Source organism: Podarcis gaigeae (assembly GCF_964106915.1).
Source record: "Podarcis gaigeae genome assembly, chromosome: 12".
Taxonomy (NCBI): domain Eukaryota; kingdom Metazoa; phylum Chordata; class Lepidosauria; order Squamata; family Lacertidae; genus Podarcis; species Podarcis gaigeae.
In genome coordinates this window covers 3,386,075-3,403,169 of record NC_139688.1, presented here as the reverse complement: position 1 = coordinate 3,403,169, position 17,095 = coordinate 3,386,075, and the positions used below count along the sequence as shown (strand labels likewise).

The window sequence follows — 17,095 nt, the reverse complement described above, 5'->3', positions numbered from 1 at the left end:
GAACGGGGTAACCGTGCCCCTGAAAAACCAGGTGCGCAGCCTGGGAGTCATTTTGGACTCAACAGCTGTCCATGGAGGCACAGGTCAATTCTGTGCCCAGAGCAAGAAAGTACACACTGAATTGAAGAAGATATTAAAGTACACGTTCATAAAGAAACCAGAAATCTTTCTTCTAGGGATATTAGGACAAGAGATAAAAAAGGAAGATCGCAGATTGGTATACTATGCGGTTACGGCAGCAAGGGTAGTATTAGCCCAGAAGTGGAAACTACGGGAAACCCCAACGGTGGAGGAGTGGAGATCTAAGCTGTCAGATTACGCAGAGTTGGATAGATTAACAGGAAAAGTTAGATACATAAGAGACCAAGTGTTCACCAAAGATTGGGAAAAGTATGTAGATTATCTGGAATGTATTAGTGAAGGGCAAATAACACTAAAGGGATTTAGAGACGCACTGTGAAAGACTAAGAGTTATTGTGCAAAGCAAACAGGAATTAGGAATCGGTATAATGACAATATAAGTAATGAAACGTGTAATTTTATTTATTGCTTCGAATGATTTACGGACAGGCTGAAGGAAGCCCCGTAAGAGACAACTATGTTATGGATGATATGGAAATGATAATTGCTGTTCATTATTTTTAATTTTTCTTTTCTGTGCATTTTCTTTGTATTTGTGTGTCACCTTGTGTTCTTTTTGGAAATAACTAATAAAAAAGAATGAGGGGAAAAAAAATTCTGTGCCCAGAGCAGCTGTTTACCTGCTGCATCTGGTATGCAGGCTGAGACCCTACCTGCCCACAGATTGTCTCTCCAGAGTGGTGCATGCTCTGGTTATTTGCCGCTTGGACTACTGCAATGCACTCTTCGTGGAGCTACCTTTGAAGGTGACCCGGAAACTACAACTAATCCAGAATGCGGCAGCTAGACTGGTGACTGGGGGCGGCCGCCGAGACCACATAACACCGGTCTTGAAAGACCTACATTGGCTCCCAGTACGTTTCCAAGCACAATTCAAAGTGTTGGTGCTGACCTTTAAAGCCCTAAACAGCCTCGGTCCAGTATATCTGAAGGAGCGTCTCCACCCCCATCGTTCTGCCTGGACACTGAGGCCCAGCACTGAGGGCCTTCTGGTAGTTCCCTCGCTGCAAGACGCCAAGTTACAGGGAAGCAGGCAGAGGGCCTTCTTGGTGGTGGCCCCTGCCCTGTGGAATGCCCTCCCATCAGATGTCAAAGAGAACAGCAACTACCAGACTTTTAAAAGACTTCTGAAGGGAGCCCTGTTTAGGGAAGCTTTTAATGTTTAACAGATTACTATATTTTAATATTTTGTTGAAAGCTGCTCAGAGTGGCTGGGAAAACCCAGCCAGATGGGTGGGATATAAATTATTATTATTATTATTATTATTATTATTATTATTATTATTATTATTATCCTCCAGCAGGTTCTTCTTACGTACCCAAGGAAACTTGAGGGAAAACTATCTATATTTTTGATAGTTTTCCACTTCTATTGCCAAGATCCAGGTTCTCCAGAAATCTGAAGATGGAGGTTGTGTATAAGAAGAAAAACAAATTCTAACTCTGGGCGTGGAAATGGAAGTCAAATAAAGGTTACAGTCATCAAGCGCATGAAAGCTGTAGGTGCAGGAGGCTAGCCAGGACCTGCCGCTGTGGAAGGAATTATCTGCCAGCTTTTCCACTATTGGATCCTGGGCAGCTCCAGAGGAAGGCAGAGCAGAGAGCAGCCTGAACCTGGAGGGGCAGGGACCAAAGCAGACCAAGAAACTTCTGCTTCCACCTGGGGGATGTGGGGAGCGCAACACTCACCTCTGAGCTGGGAGTGATCCAAAGAGGTGTGCGTCCTCAAGGAGTAGAAATCCAGGGAGCCGTTCAGCCTAGCAGCTACAATCCTATCCAAGGGGTACAGAAGGGAAAAGAAGCATGAGCACTCCCTCTTCACACAGGCCCAGCCAACATTTGTCCCTGTGGCCTGAGGCAGGGGGGAAGAAGAAGAAGAAGAAGAAGAAGAAGAAGAAGAAGAAGAAGAGGAGGAGGAGGAGGAGTTTGGATTTGATATCCCGCTTTATCACTTCCCTAAGAAGTCTCGAATCCCCGCAACAGGGTGAGTTCCCGTTGCTCGGTCCCTGCTCCTGCCAATTTAGCAGTTTGAAAGCACATCAAAGTGCAAGTAGATAAATAGGTACCACTCCAGCAGGAAGTGAAACGGCGTTTCCGTGCGCTGCTCTGGTTCGCCAGAAGCGGCTTAGTCATGCTGACCACATGACCTGGAAGCTGTATCCTAACCTTGCATTCCCCATTTGTTCAGGCCATTCCTGCTCATGCTTGGAACGGAGAGGGGAGCTTTGGTGGGGGGGTTGGGTGGCGCTGTGGGTTAAACCACAGAGCCTAAGACTTGCCGATCAGAAGGGCGGCAGTTTTAATCTCCGCGACAGGGGAGCTCCTGTGGTGTAGTGGTTAAGAGCGGTAGTCTCATAATCTGGGGAACCAGGTTCGCGTCTCCACTCCTCCACTTGCAGCTGCTGGGTGACCTTCGGCCAGTCACACTTCTCTGAAGTCTCTCAGCCCCACTCACCTCACAGAGTGTTTGTTGTGGGGGAGGAAGGGAAAGGAGAATGTTAGCCGCTTTGAGACTCCTTAAAGGGAGTGAAAGGCGGGATATCAAATCCAAACTCCTCCTCTTCTTCTTCTGTTGTTCAGTCCCAGTTCCTGCCAACCTAGCAGTTCGAAAGCACGTCAAAGTCCAAGTAGATAAATAGGTACCACTGTGGCGGGAAGGTAAACGGCGTTTCCGTGCGCTGCTCTGGTTCGCCAGAAGCGGCTTAGTCATGCTGACCACATGACCTGGAAGCTGTACGCCGGCTCCCTCGGCCAATAAAGCGAGATAAGTGATGCAACCCCAGAGTGAGTCACGACTGGACCTAATGGTCAGGGGTCCCTTTACCTTTACCTAAGGAGTCTCAAAGCAGCTAACAATCTCCTTTCCCTTCCTCCCCCACAACAAACACTCTGTGAGGTGAGTGAGGCTGAGAGACTTCAGAGAAGTGTGACTGGCCCAAGGTCACCCAGCAGCTGCATGTGGAGGAGCAGGGAAGTCAACCCGGTTCACCAGATTAGGAGACTACCACTCTTAACCACTACACCACACTGGCTCTCTCTTGCCCCTGTGGGCCTTGTGCAGAGGTTATTGGGAGAGGGGAGCGCATAAGGAAATGAGTGCACAGCTCTGGGACTGAGGAGCTGCCCTGGAAGTCACACAAGGAAGGCAATCAAAACTGCATGGACTGGCTGGCAAAGGGTGGGGAGAGGGGAGAGTCTACACAGGAAACCCAAGGGTCATCAGGTGCCTTGTGGAAGGCCAAGGGAGGCCTGGAGACTCTGACCGCAAGGAGGAGCTCCTCCTGGGTTAAGGCAGGCCGGAAGCCTCACCCTCCTGGGATCTGAGCAATATTCCTGCAGTCAGGAGAGGCGAGAAGTTGCAATCACTTGGGAAAGGCAGGCATGGTGGAGCAGCAGGGGGTCAAGGCAGACTCCTAAATATAGCTGGTCCATCAGCCGAACAGAACTAACCATCAGCTACGGTGAGATGCTCTGGGGATGGAGTCGGGCTGCTTACCTGCTGTTCAGGAAGACAAGGGCAGTGATGCCTGACTGGCCATCTTCGTTACTGCAATGCAGAGTGCCCTCGATGGCATCCCACACCTGCAACACAAGAGGCCAGGAGAGAGAGATGTTTTGGGATACAACTCCCACCAGTCCAGACAGCAAGCAAATAAAGAAATTGGAGGGGGGGGCGGGAGAAACTTGGTTATCTTTCAGTTGCTTCTCATCCCCCGCCCACATCAGAGTCTGGAGACAGCATGCAGGCTGGGTGCGGATAGGTGCTCTTGGGAGAATCTCTTGGCATATACAATGGATGCTTGGGTTGTGAATGTGATCCGTGCGGGATGCACGTTCGCAACCTGCAGCATTCGCACCCCGCGTCCGCGCAGGTTGCGGTTTGGCGCTTCTGCGCATGCACAAAGTGCAATTTAGTGCTTCTGCGCATGCACAACCACCAAAACCCGGAAGTAACCCGTTCCGGTACTTGCAGCTTTCAGTGGTCCGCCACCCAAAAAAACGCAACCTGAAGTAACCCAAGTATGACTGTATTAGTCTTTCTGAAGCCAGAAGGCATTCTGCAGAACTAGGGGTATTTGGGGATGTAAGGAAAACAGAGTGACAATTCCATGCCAGGTGAGGATGGGTGTTACATGAGTTGGCCTCTGGCTCATTGGCTTCCCATTTCCCCGTGCCCTTGCTCAAGACAGATTGGGCCGTGGCACCTTCTGAGACAGAGGTGGGAACCGGATCTGGTTGGCAGGCCAGATCTACAACTGCCCCCTTCCTGCCGTGGACCCCAGGGACATCCACTGCTCAATCACCTGATGCCAAGGGATTGCAGCCGCTGCTTGAAAGCAGTGTTCGAAATTAGGCGCATTTTGTACCTGACTATTGGCCACTTGTGACCAAGAGAAGATGCCTTTAAGTTCTCTAATTCTTAACCGAAATAAATAAAGACTTTAGAGCTGGCTTGCCCCAAAACAGCAACTACGCATTCCATTTTGGCGACTGTAACCTTGGTTTAAGGAACCATTTGGCGCCTAGCTTATATAGCTGAGTTTCCAACACTGCTAGATAGCATGGGAGCCATAAGAAACGGAGAGCCTTTAGACTGCGCTCTCAGTTCCTTCTTCGGTGGGCTTTAAGGTACAAATTCTAAAAGCACTGAACTACCCTTGCAACTGGAAAGGAAGGTCCTGGAGTGCACTTAGGTTACAGTTCTGATTTTTTTCCATTTGACTCTGTGGGTTTACAATCCCACAGCCAACAGTAGGTGGCGGAGAGGTGGGAGGGCCAAGTAAGGATCCCTGGTGGGCCTGATCGGGCCCAGGGGCCTAAGGCTCCCGAGCAGTGCTAAACTGTCATGGACGTGGTGTGTGTGTGCACATGGCTTTTTGTGCAACAGCCTCAGGGCAGACAGCTGATGCCTCCCTTGATGTCCTTTGCGATCAAAACCTAAAGGAGTTCTTCCTTTCTGGCCTCGGGGGGGGGGGGGGGGACGCTGCAGCCGAACAAGCACAGCTATGGAAGGCTCTGCTCCCCCCCCCCCAGGCCCCAAAAGCCCAAGGCCAACAAGACCCAGCCTCCTTCCTTACCTCCAGCCTCCCGTTGCTCCGGCCGGCCACAATGAGGTTCCCTTGCAGCTCCAGGCTCCAGATGGAGCTTTCAAAGTCACCGCCCAAAGAGGGAAGGGGGGGCACCTTCTCCAGCCCAGCATAGGGCTCATCCCCAAGGCTGCTCCTGCGGGCTACGCAGTCCCCTTCCTCGCACCCTGGGGATCTGGACCCACTGCCAGCCTGGGGGCTGAAGGCCACCTGTCCGTAGGGGGCAGAGAAGCCCAAGAAGTTCACGCAGTTGGAGGAGTTCTGTTCCTCGCAGACCTTCTCCACCAGGCTGCTGAAGTCGTAGCCAGACTCTTGCCGGCCGCAGGTGGCCCGGTGGCGGGGCTCTGGGGCAGTTGCGGCCTTGGCTTGCTCAGAGAAGTTGGTGTCAATGAGGGAGGTGAGGTCGGGTTGGTCGCTGAACAGGAGGGGCTGCGGGGGGCTCCGGGCTCTTTTGAAGGGGCGGCGGCAGCTGCTGTCAGAGCCGTCATCTAGCCCACTCTTGCTATCGAGGCGGTTGGGGTCCCAGCAGTCTTGGTAATCAAAGATGCCGCTGTTCTCTCGACGCAGCCTGGAAGGCAGCCAAGAATAATAATAATAATAATAAATTTTATTTATATCCCGCCCTCCCCAGCCGAAGCCAGGCTCAGGGCGGCTAACAACATTAAAACAGTACAAAGGTACAGCACAAACAACACTCTAAAATCATTCATTATAAAATTGATTCAAATCAAGCCACTGGCAACCATTGTGCCAGAGCTCCACGAAGATTGCCGAGGGAGGGAGTCAGGCTGTGCCCTGGCCAAAGGCCTGGTGGAACAGCTCTGTCTTGCAGGCCCTGCAGAAAGATGTCAAGTCCCGCAGGGCCCAGGTCTCTTGTGATAGAGCATTCTACCAGATCGGGGCCACAGCCCAAAAAGCCCTGGCTCTGGCTGAGGCCAGCCCAACCTCCCTGCGGCCCGGGATCTCCAAGATGTTTTTATTTGAAGACCGTAAGGTCCTCCGTGGGAAATACCAGGAGAGGCGGTCCTGTAGGTACGAGGGTCCTAGGCCGTATAGGGCTTTAAAGGTTAAAACCAGCACCTTAAACCTGATCCTGTACTCCACCGGGAGCCAGTGCAGCTGGTATAGCACCGGGTGAATGTGGTCTCGCAGCGAAGACCCCGTAAGGAGTCTCGCTGCAGCATTCTGCACCCGTTGGAGTTTCTGGGTCAGTCTCAAGGGCAGCCCCACGTAGAGCGAGTTACAATAATCCAGTCTGGAGGTGACCGTCGCATGGATCACAGTGGCTAGGTCAGGGCGAGAGAGGTAAGGAGCCAACTGCTTAGCTTGGCGGAGATGAAAAAATGCTGCCTTTGTTATAGCTGCAATCTGCGCCTCCATGGAAAGGGAGGTGTTGAAGATTACACCCAAACTCTTAACAGATGGTGCTGGCACTAATTGCACCCCCACAAGAGAAGAGGAGGATGTGGGGTGAGGGGTCAAGCAGAGCACAGAGAGGGATATGGCCACCTTGGAATTCAGCAGACCCCCACCCTAAGCCACTCCAGCAGCTAATTTCTTCTGCAAGTTTGTGGCCAGGTGTGAGAAAAAAAAGAGAGATTACAGTGGTACCTTGGGATGCGAACGGGATCCGTTCCGCAGCCCCGTTCGCATCCTGAATGGAACGTAAGACACGACAGCGCGTCTGCGTGTGTCGCATTTTGCCGCTTCCGCGCATGATGTCATTTTGAGCATCTGTGCATGTGCGAGTGGCGAAACCCGGAAGTAACGCACTCCGTTATTTCCGGGTTGCTGCGGAGCACAACTCGAAAGCACTCAACCTGAAGCACGTTCAACCCAAGGTATGACTGTATAGAGACTTTCTAGGTCAAAGCCAGGACTTTGAATTGGGCCCAGAAATCAACTGGCGCTCAGTGGAATCAGCAAAGGATTGTTGTTTTGTGGTCAGAGGATCTTGCCCCAGCGAGCAACCTGGCTGCTGCAGCTTCCAAACAATCTTCAAAGGCAGCCCCACATATAACACATTGCAGAAGTCTAAGCTAGAGACTACCAGAGAACAGACAGCAGACGTTTGGGGTGCAGCTTGACCACCTGTTGAAGTTGATGCAACATACCTTGCACCAAAAAGCAACTTCAGCCAGAAGTAGAATTTTCCTTCACTGGGAACGTTTTCTCAAGGGATGTCAGACAGCCTTTTGTGCATTAACATTTGTAGAGCATATTCTAGTAGACAACACACTTGTCAGTAGATTATTGATATCTACCCTCTGTGATACTGAGGCTGGGAGCAGGGAAACCCAGAGATTTAGACTGCACATGGATTTGAACCCAGGTCCGCAATAAGGACTGGAGCATGCTGGATCAGCAACTCCAATAGGGACATGGCAAAAAAATGGCTAAGTAAACAATCTAGGGACGCGGGTGGCGCTGTGGGTTAAACCACAGAGCCTATGGTTTGCCAGTCAGAAGGTCAGCAGTTCAAATCCCCGTGACGGGGTGAGCTCCGTTGCTCGGTCCCTGCTCCTGCCAACCTAGCAGTTCGAAAGCACGTCAAAGTGTAAGTAGACAAATAGATACTGCTCGGGCAGGAAGGTAAACAGCGTTTCCGTGCGCTGCTCTGGTTCATCAGAAGCGGCTTAGTCATGCTGGCCACATGACCCGGAAGCTGTACGCCGGCTCCCTCGGCCAGTAAAGCAAGATGAGCGCCGCAACCCCAGAGTCGGCCACAACTGGACATAATGGTCAGGGGTCCCTTTACCTTTACCAAACAATCTATTGCCTTTTAAACTGGGGCATCTTCTATAGCCAGCAATTGACAACCAAGCAAGGACTTGCACACATTTCCATGATGAGCCATTGAAACTAGTAGCCCATCAGCCTGAACGGCCAGTTAGCAGCAGGAAGCCAAACCTACCCTTGCTTCGGAATGACAGTGAGGCAGTCGCCTGTCTGAGCATCCCACACGCGGATCTGGCCCACCAGGCAGCAGCTCACAAGCAGCATCCCATCACTAGCCAGGCACTCAATGTCCTGCAAAAAATAAGTAAAAAATAAAACAGGTCAAATGCTGAACAAATGGTGCAATGCAGGAAGGATCGTGCCCTGAGGACAAGAGGACTCCAGTGTATGCCTCCTGGCTTGCCTCCTTAAAAGTCTGGCTGCTGGATCAGACCAGAGCGAATCCATCCAGTTTGGCACTCTCTTTCCTATCCTCCCCCCCTTCTTTTCTTTTTTATTGATTTTCACATATTACATTACAATTACTTCCCATTTTAATCTAGGCATGTCAGTGTATCTTTTTTTGAGCAATATTTTGCCATATATTCATCAAAACATTTCCACTCCTTTCTTAATTTTTGATTTGACTGATTTTTTATTACAGCGGTTAATTTTGCCAAAATTAAATATTCATTTAGTTTACAAATCCATTCCTCCTTTGTGGGTATAGTTTGTGACTCCAACCTAGCAGCAATCCCTATTCTAGCAGCTGTACTTGCATATAGAAAAATTCTCTCCCCCCCCCCAACGGTATCTCTTCATCTATCAATCCTCCCTATCCTTTCAACAGTGGCAAACCAGGGGTCTCAAAGAAGTGAACAGGCACAGAAGGAAGGCAACAGCTCTGTCTCTCTCTCTGAAAGCTTATGGGCACTGACTGGCGAAGACTAGGTCTTTTGGGAAAGATTCCCAGTGTCCAGGCAACAGGGAAAGTGTGCTTTGTGCCCCACAGTTCCTTGCCCCCCCCCCCGTAAGCGTTTCTTGTCCCCACAGCATCCCCTTCCGTGACCCCACCCAGCATCGACCTGTCAAAAAACACAGCCTTTAAAAATTCTGCAACAGCATGATGTTTAGATGTGCTTCCTCTATGTGGTTTCACCTCTGCTCTATTCAGGATGGAGAAGCTGAGGATGAGATGCATTAGCTACATCAAGGCCCCTGTCTTGCATCTCACCATCAGGTGGCCCCTGAGGACCAGAGGGATGATTTCGGTCTCCGGCGGAGAGTAGCCATAGTCATCGCAGGGCAGGTCTCCTCTTCGACGCCGGCTGTGGGAGAGCCCGTTCTGCCCATAGTTTTTGGGACACAGGATTTTGTACAGGCAAAAGAGCAGGAGGACCAAGAGGATCCCAGACGCCAGTCCCAAAGCGGCGACCCTGAGGTGGTTCGTGGAAAATGGAGAAGTCAGTCAGTCACAAATACCTTTGGTTCCAATCCCATCATTTCAAGTACACTGAGACCATCTGCAGGAGCACGGCTGGTCATTCCCCGAGTTGGTGAGGCTCACTGGACAACAAGGAGCCAAGTCTGCAGTGCCACTGGCCCAGTCCTTTGGAACTCCCTGCCACTAGAGATTCAACAGGAGCCTTCTGTGCCAACTTCCAAGAACTTGCTTAAAGTTTTTCTATTCTGCCAGGCCTTTGCAGGCAATTAAGAATGCACCCTTCCACAAGGGGTAGTTGATGTCTGTTTTTAACTTCTTTATTGCATGGTTTTATGGTTTTACTGCTGCAAACTGCTTTGATATATCTTTTTATGACACGGCATAAAATATTTCTATAAATAAAGGAAAAGAATACAACAGATCCAAACAGGTGCCAACGGCTACAGCAGGGTCATCTAGCGCTTGAGTCAGTGCAGCCGAGAGAGAACACAGAGCTATGCTCTGTTATAGTAATTTTAAGGTGCACACACATCTCGGATAAATTGTGTGGGATAAAAGCAGATCTTTCACCCAACTCACTACCCTGTTTCCCCGAAAATAAGACAGTGTCTTATATTAATTTTTGCTCCCAAAGATGCGCTAGGTCTTATTTTCAGGGGATGTCTTATTTTTCCATGAAGAAGAATGCGGTACACATTTATTGTCTAATTGTGAGTCAGCCAGACTCTGTCAGGGCAGAGCGAGCAGCAGGCGGCAGCTTGTCTTGGCGGGGGCACGGGCTCTCTGATTTAAAGAGACCTTGCACAGCCTGAACAGCTCCGGCTGCGCTGCAGCCAATCAGTGAGCTGCGTGGTGGCTATGGTCCCGCCGCTATGGTCCAGAGGAGTCGACGCCTTATGGTAGCTTCGGGGGCCTTATATTCCGGGGTGGCCTTATGTTCGGGGGAGGCCTTATTATCGGGGAGGAGATTGGAAGAAGATTGGAAGAAATTTAAAGTTTATTTACAGAAACTTTGTAAAATTAAGGAATGTTAGAAGGATGTTGGAATGAAGTTACGTGGTTTTAGCAGAAATGTTATAAAGGATTAAGTAAAAATAGATTGTTAATTGGTGAGAATGTAAAGTTACATTATATTAAGATAAATTATTAGGATAAAAACAAAGATAGAAAGGATTTGCTGAAATAGCTAATTGAACTAGAACACAAAAAAGGGAGGTGTGAGGAGGTCAAGGAAACAAGCAAAGGAAAGATAAGTTATAGAAGGATTGATTTGTGTTTTTTCTTAATTGTTTTTATTTCTCTGTTTTTGGCTCTTTTTTCTTTTCTTTTTCTTTAATTTTGTAATTTTTCAAAACCTTAATAAATATTATTTTTTAAAAAAAATATTATCGAGGAGGTCTTATATTCGGGGGGGATGCCTTATATTACAGTGAGAGGCAAAACTGGAAGTGGGTCTTATTTTCGGGGGATGTCTTACTTTCGGGGAAACAGGGTAGTTTCTGTTCTGCAAGATACTGAGAAACCAGCCACTCTAAAGCAGGAGAGTGGCATGCCGTGCCCGGCAAAGGCTTACAAACCAGCGGGTGTCTTAATGGGCCCCCTCAGCTCTCCCTCTTCCCTCCCCACCCCTCACTTTGGCAGCATCTCCCCCCCCCCACCCCCAATCAGCTCTCTCTTACTTGTACAGCGTGACGTCTTGGTGGCCTTGCACTTTGGGCACACCTTCCGCCACCTGCTCCGACTTCTCACTGCTCGGTGAGGAGAATGGGTAGTATCGATTTGCCTCGTGAGGATGGCGCGCCTCCAAGGCCTCCTGCGGGTTCAGGTACAGAGTGACTGGGATCACTGGAAGGATGCTGATGTACCTGCAAGAGCGGCAAGAGAAGCGATAATGACAGGACTGGCCGGCCAACATAAGAAAAAGCAGGGACAAGAGGCAGAAAGGCCTTCTCAGAGGACACCATTCACTCAGTTCATGGCTTTTTCGCTGCCTGCGTTTCTTAGCTTGATGCAATGTCCAGTACTGTGTGAATAAGCCAGAAGGCATCTTTTAGTTACAATTTTTTGTAGATTATCAAAACCAAGACTGTGATGTGGCACTGGGGGTGCCTCCATTAATAATAGTGCTTGGCCAGGTGAGGTCTGTCTGCCCATTTCCCTCTCTTCCTTCAGAAGGTGGCAGCAACAGGCTGCCCACATGAGCCTTAACAGGATCTTTTTTCACTACAGTGGAACCTTGGTTTTCGAACCTAATCCATTCCGAAAGACCGTTTGACTTCCAAAACGTTTCAGAACCGAGGATCAAAGGCCTGTTGGCAAAGTGAATGGGGGGGGGGAATGAGAAACACACTTCAGAAGCCGTTCAACTTCTGAGGCATGTTCAAAAACAGAAGCATTCACTTCCGTGTTTTTGGCGTTTGGCTTCCGAAATGTTCAAAAACTGAGATTCCACTGCACCTGCTGTTCTTTCTGAATCTTTGCTAATTCTCTCCCAGGTGTCAATGCTTTTACCCCCACCCCTTGTTGCTGAGTTCTGTTTTTTTCATAAAATACTACTGCTACTTTGAGAGCACAGATGAGGAAGCAGTGTGCAAGTAAACAAAACAAAAGAGGAGGGCAACCAAAATGGTCAAAGGCCTGGAAACGATGCCTTATGAGGAACGGCTAAGGGAGCTGGGCATGTTTAGCCTGGAGAAGAGGAGGTTAAGGGGTGATATGATAGCCATGTTCAAATATATAAAAGGATGTCACATAGAGGAGGGAGAAAGGTTGTTTTCTGCTGCTCCAGAGAAGTGGACACGGAGCAATGGATCCAAAGTACAAGAAAGAAGATTCCACCTAAACATTAGGAAGAACTTCCTGACAGTAAGAGCCGTTCGACAGTGGAATTTGCTGCCAAGGAGTGTGGTGGAGTCTCCTTCTTTGGAGGTCTTTAAGCAGAGGCTTGACAACCATATGTCAGGAGTGCTCTGATGGTGTTTCCTGCTTGGCAGGGGGTTGGACTCCATGGCCCTTGGGGTCTCTTCCAACTCTATGATTCTATGAAAACAAATGAAGTAATTCCAAAATGCATGGCTGAAGGGGAAAGAAGAGCGCCCCGTGTTATCAGAGGATACAAGAGCAAAGAACATAAGAGGATCCTGCTGGATCAGGAGCCGATCTAGTTCTGCATCTTGTTCTCACAGCAGCCAACCAGATGGCTGTGGAACACCCACAAACAAGATTCAAGCACAAGACCCTTGGTATTCGGAATCATTGCTGTGTCAAACTGTGGAGGCAGACCGTAGGCTCCATCACAACTAGCAGCCGTCAATAGCCCTCTCTTCCTCCATAAATTTGTCTGATCCTCTTTCAAAGCCAAGTTGGTGACCATCACTGCCTCCTGTTGGAATGAGTTCCACCGTTTTTGTAGTGATTAGGTGGGATTGCTATGAGGAATTATAAAAAATATGGAGCAAGCCATTTGTGTCTGCGATGAAAGCATTGCGTTAACTGGGTTTGAGCCATTTTGATACGATTTCTGATCGATCCATGCCTCTGCATCTGTCCTATTTCTCTACGCCTGACAGGCACGTATAAGCATTCTGAAACACAGGCCAGTTGCTTCATCAGGCATCCTCAGTTCATTAAGTTAATAGGTTACTTTGATCTTTAGACAGATCTAAGGGCCAGGAAGAGAGTTCACAAGGAGATGGTAAATACTGTTTACTGCTGTTTATGACCTCGGGGGTTTCCTAAAAGCATTGCTTCCTATTTTATTTACTCTGGACTACTATGCATGCTCAAGCAGCAAATAGTTTCTTTGTAGTTAAAAGAATTTCTTCTATCTGACTTTGTCCCCACGTGGGTTTGTTTTTCTTTTTGAATGCTCAGAGGAAATCTGATTGGTTCTTACAAACACTGTGTAAAAAGCTCTTTTGTGAATTAAACGACCTGGGCCAAGGGGTGGACAGGAATTATTATTGGCACCCCTCCCAATAATTGCTGGTCAATCTATTAATCTATTAATCAGAGTCCAATCCTTCCTTTGCTTTGGGAATGCCACAGTTTTAACAGGAAGAAGCCAGCCCTGCACCCAGAGCTCAAGGGGCCAGCGGGTGTCCACACCAATTTGGGAGGCCAATCTCAAAGTACACACACCTCCCGACATCACAGGGGAGACTCTGGCCACTGACATTCCCTCCCTCTGCTTAACCAACGTAGTCCACAGATGCAGCAGAGAGAGAGACTTCGGGAGCTTTCTGCCCGGGCAGAAACATCAGGGCTGTCTTCTTAGAATCATAGAGTTGGAAGAGACCACAAGGGCCATCGAGTCCAACCCCCTACCAAGCAGGAAACACCATCAGAGCTCCAAAGACCTCCAAAGAAGGAGACTCCACCACACTCCTTGGCAGCAAATTCCACTGTCAAACAGCTCTTACTGTCAGGAAGTTCTTCCTAATGTTTAGGTGGAATTCTTCTTTCTTGTATTACCTTTGGGTTCTGCTGCTAAACGTTAGCAACGATTCAAAATACAGTCATACCTCATGTTACGCTTGCTTCATTATACGTTTTTTCAGGTTGCGTCCTGCGGAATGGGTTACTTCCGAGTTTTGCCGCTCGCACATGCGCAGAAGTGTTAAACTGCGCTTCGCGCATGCGCACGAGCACCAAATCGCGCTGTGCACCTGCGCAGATACGGCGCTTCAGATTGCAAACTGGCCTCCAGAACGGATCCCGTTCGCAACCAAAGGTACCACTGTATTATCGAAGTTTCAAAATTTCACTGTATTATCGAAGTTTCTTGCCACTCACCGTTTGGCCAGCGTGATGTTGTAGTAGCTGAACAGAGAAGGCCAGTGCCGGAAAGAGAGTTTCCTCCAGATCTCCTCATCTTCCACTCCCCACGTCACTTCCGCCTTGGGGCCCAGATCCGGCTGCCCGCTGCTCCCCCGGCTCTCCTGCTCTTCAGCCTTGGCACGGTGGCTCGATTCTTGCCTGCTCAGCGAATCCAGCGTCTGGTTCTCCGACAGCTGCTGGACGGGGTCCGAAGCGAAGACAGAGAGGGATAGCTTGGCGTCGCCGGTGGGAAGGACCTCCCCAGGAACAGGCATGGCGGGCAGCCCTGCCTCCCCCAGCGGGCTCTGCTCCGTGACTTGAGAGGCCAGGTAAGGGCGGAGGCCGGCCGGGTCGGTGTAAAACAAGATGCCAATCCACACCATGGTCCCTGTCTGCAGGGAAGGCAAGGAAGGAGGAGAGCATAATAGTGTTCAGAAGAAGAAGAGTTTGGATTTGATATCCCGCTTTATTACTACCCAAAGGAGTCTCAAAGTGGCTAACATTCTCCTTTCCCTTCCTCCCCCACAACAAACACTCTGTGAGGTGAGTGGGGCTGAGAGACTTCAAAGAAGTGTGACTAGCCCAAGGTCACCCAGCAGCTGCATGTGGAGGAGCGGAGACGCGAACCTGGTTCACCAGATTACGAGTCTACTGATCTTAACTACTACACCACACTGGCTCTCACAGAACCCTGCTTTCCTTGACACAAAAGTCTCCCAGAACCAAAATTCCATGTGTTCTAAGCAAAGGAACCTTTGTGGACCTCAGAAATCCACAGCCCTCTTCTGGATTGAGGCCACTCCCCAATTTGTTTCACTTCCCGGCACCCGTCTGTTGATGGAAAAGCCAGAAGCAGTGTAAGGGAAACCGAAGAGGTGTAGTTCTCCATGCAGATAGGGAACCCAAGACACTCCAGCTACTTTTGGACCCAGTTGACATGACCAATGGTCAAACACCCTTCTGTGTGCTGTTCACCAGCCAGAAACAGTGGCCAACTCTAAACACTGCCGAAGGACTCATCTATCCCACAAGATTTATCACAATGTCATGATGAGTATTTATTGATATTTAACTGAATGTTTTGTTGATGGCTTCTCTGTATTTTCTGATGTCGTTCTTTGTGTTCTTGGTTTTAAACATTAATATACTTTATTTTTAAAAAAGCTTACTGTGTTTTACATAAACCACTTAGGGATCTTGCATGTTAAAAATACTACGGATGATTATCTGCTCCTCCAAAATCCCAGTCCTTAGGCATGGCGTGGGCGAGTGCACCAACATCTATCCTCCCAGCTGACTAGGCTACCTCAAGTACTGCTAATATATAACATTCATATGCCGCTTTAAGACATAAAGAGATTTACAATCTCTGTAAATTTTAGCCCTCAAAAATAATAATTATAATAATAATAATAATTTATTTATACCCCACCCTTCCTGGTTCAAAAACTGGGCTCAGGGTGGCTAACAACAAATTTAAAACACTTTAAAACACTTAATTATAAAAGCAGCATCAAATGTAGTATAAAAACATGAATAACAATAAAATTCAAAAATCAACTAGATAATCCCCAGGGCTAGCTGGCTGAACTGGTTCAACTTGGGCCAGCGAGGAGGTCAGGGGAGAATTAGGGAAGATCAGAGCGGGTGATCTTCATAAAAGGGGAGGGGGAGGGAAGAGAAGGGAAATAAAAGACCAGGCTGAATTCAAATTAAAGGCCAGGCAGAATAGCTCTGTCTTACAGGGCCGACAGAAGGCATTAAAAGAAGCAGCAGTGAGGTCACCATGATTTCAGAGACGGGGGAACGAGGCCTCCTGTCAACTCTCATGCCATTTTTCCAGCGCCCACAGACACCAACCCAGGCAGATGATGGGTACAAGGAACCAGCCATGCTAGCCAGCTAACCCTACAGCCTTGGGTCTTGCTGCCTCTTCGGGCTCTGCCTCCCAGCCCTGCCCTCAGCCCAACAGGGCTTTTCTGCTCCACTCCCCAGCTGACAAAAGCCCTGCCTGTTCCTCCCACTGCAAGCATCCCACTTCCTGCAGCACCGCCCACAAAGCTGCTCTGGCGGAGGGCCTACCATAATGAGTCTCTGTGCCAGCCGGGTCCTGGCGAAGAAGTAGATCACCCGCAGACGCTTGGGCAGGCGCAGGTTCCTGAAGGAGGAGGGCTGCAGGGTGATGGTGTGCGGGGTGGCAGGCCGCATGGCTGGCTGACGCTCATACCGCTGGGAGCGGCTCGCCGGCTTGGTGGAGGAGGGCATGCAGGCTTCGGCCGGGAGGCGCCTGTTCAGATCCGCAAGCTGCCAGGAGAGGGAAAGTGGTGGGGTCAGAGACAGAAAGACAACAGCAAACTTAACCATAATGATAATAATAGTAAGTATTATTTATACCCCACCCTCCCCTTCTAGAGCCGGGCTCAGGTCGGCTAACACCAATAAAATCACAGTAAAAACATAATAGGGGGAAGGGGGGGCAATTTAAAATACAGGTTAAAATGCAATTTAAAATGCAGCCTCATTTTAAAGTAGCTGATAAATCAAGGCCATAAGGGGAGGGAAACATAAGGGTCAGACCGAGTCCAAACCAAAGGCCAGGTGGAACAGCTCTGTCTTGCAGGCCCTGCAGAAAGAATGTCCAGTCCCGCAGGGCCCTAGTTTCTTGTGACAGAGCTGTCCACCACATCGGGACCAGTGCTGAAAAGGCCCTGGCCCTAGTTGAATCCAATCTAACCTCCTTGAGGCTTGGGACCTCCAAAGTGTTGTTATTTGTGGACCTTAAGGTGGCCTGAAACACAGGGTTGCCAGGGAAGCTGGCCATTGGTGTCCCACACTGTGGCACACAGAATCCCGAATCTGTGCCCTGAATCTGTGTTCAGCGAACTGC

At 49.3% G+C, this 17,095-nt stretch overlaps 1 protein-coding gene across 3 annotated transcripts in view; it reads right to left on the bottom strand.

Annotated features, from left to right (window-relative positions):
* SCAP (SREBF chaperone) overlaps window positions 1-17,095 on the bottom strand; it is a 64,816-nt gene that overhangs the window by 11,745 nt on the left and 35,976 nt on the right. For all 3 annotated transcript variants that reach the window (XM_083703944.1, XM_083703945.1, XM_083703946.1), the window contains exons 12-19: window positions 16,291-16,512; window positions 14,185-14,600; window positions 11,070-11,255; window positions 9,181-9,382; window positions 8,143-8,258; window positions 5,220-5,796; window positions 3,638-3,723; window positions 1,831-1,913 (exon numbers count right to left, since the gene is read on the bottom strand). In XM_083703944.1, the coding sequence (XP_083560070.1) occupies window positions 1,831-1,913; window positions 3,638-3,723; window positions 5,220-5,796; window positions 8,143-8,258; window positions 9,181-9,382; window positions 11,070-11,255; window positions 14,185-14,600; window positions 16,291-16,512 (1,888 nt within the window). The remainder of the gene's footprint in view (window positions 1-1,830; window positions 1,914-3,637; window positions 3,724-5,219; window positions 5,797-8,142; window positions 8,259-9,180; window positions 9,383-11,069; window positions 11,256-14,184; window positions 14,601-16,290; window positions 16,513-17,095) is intronic.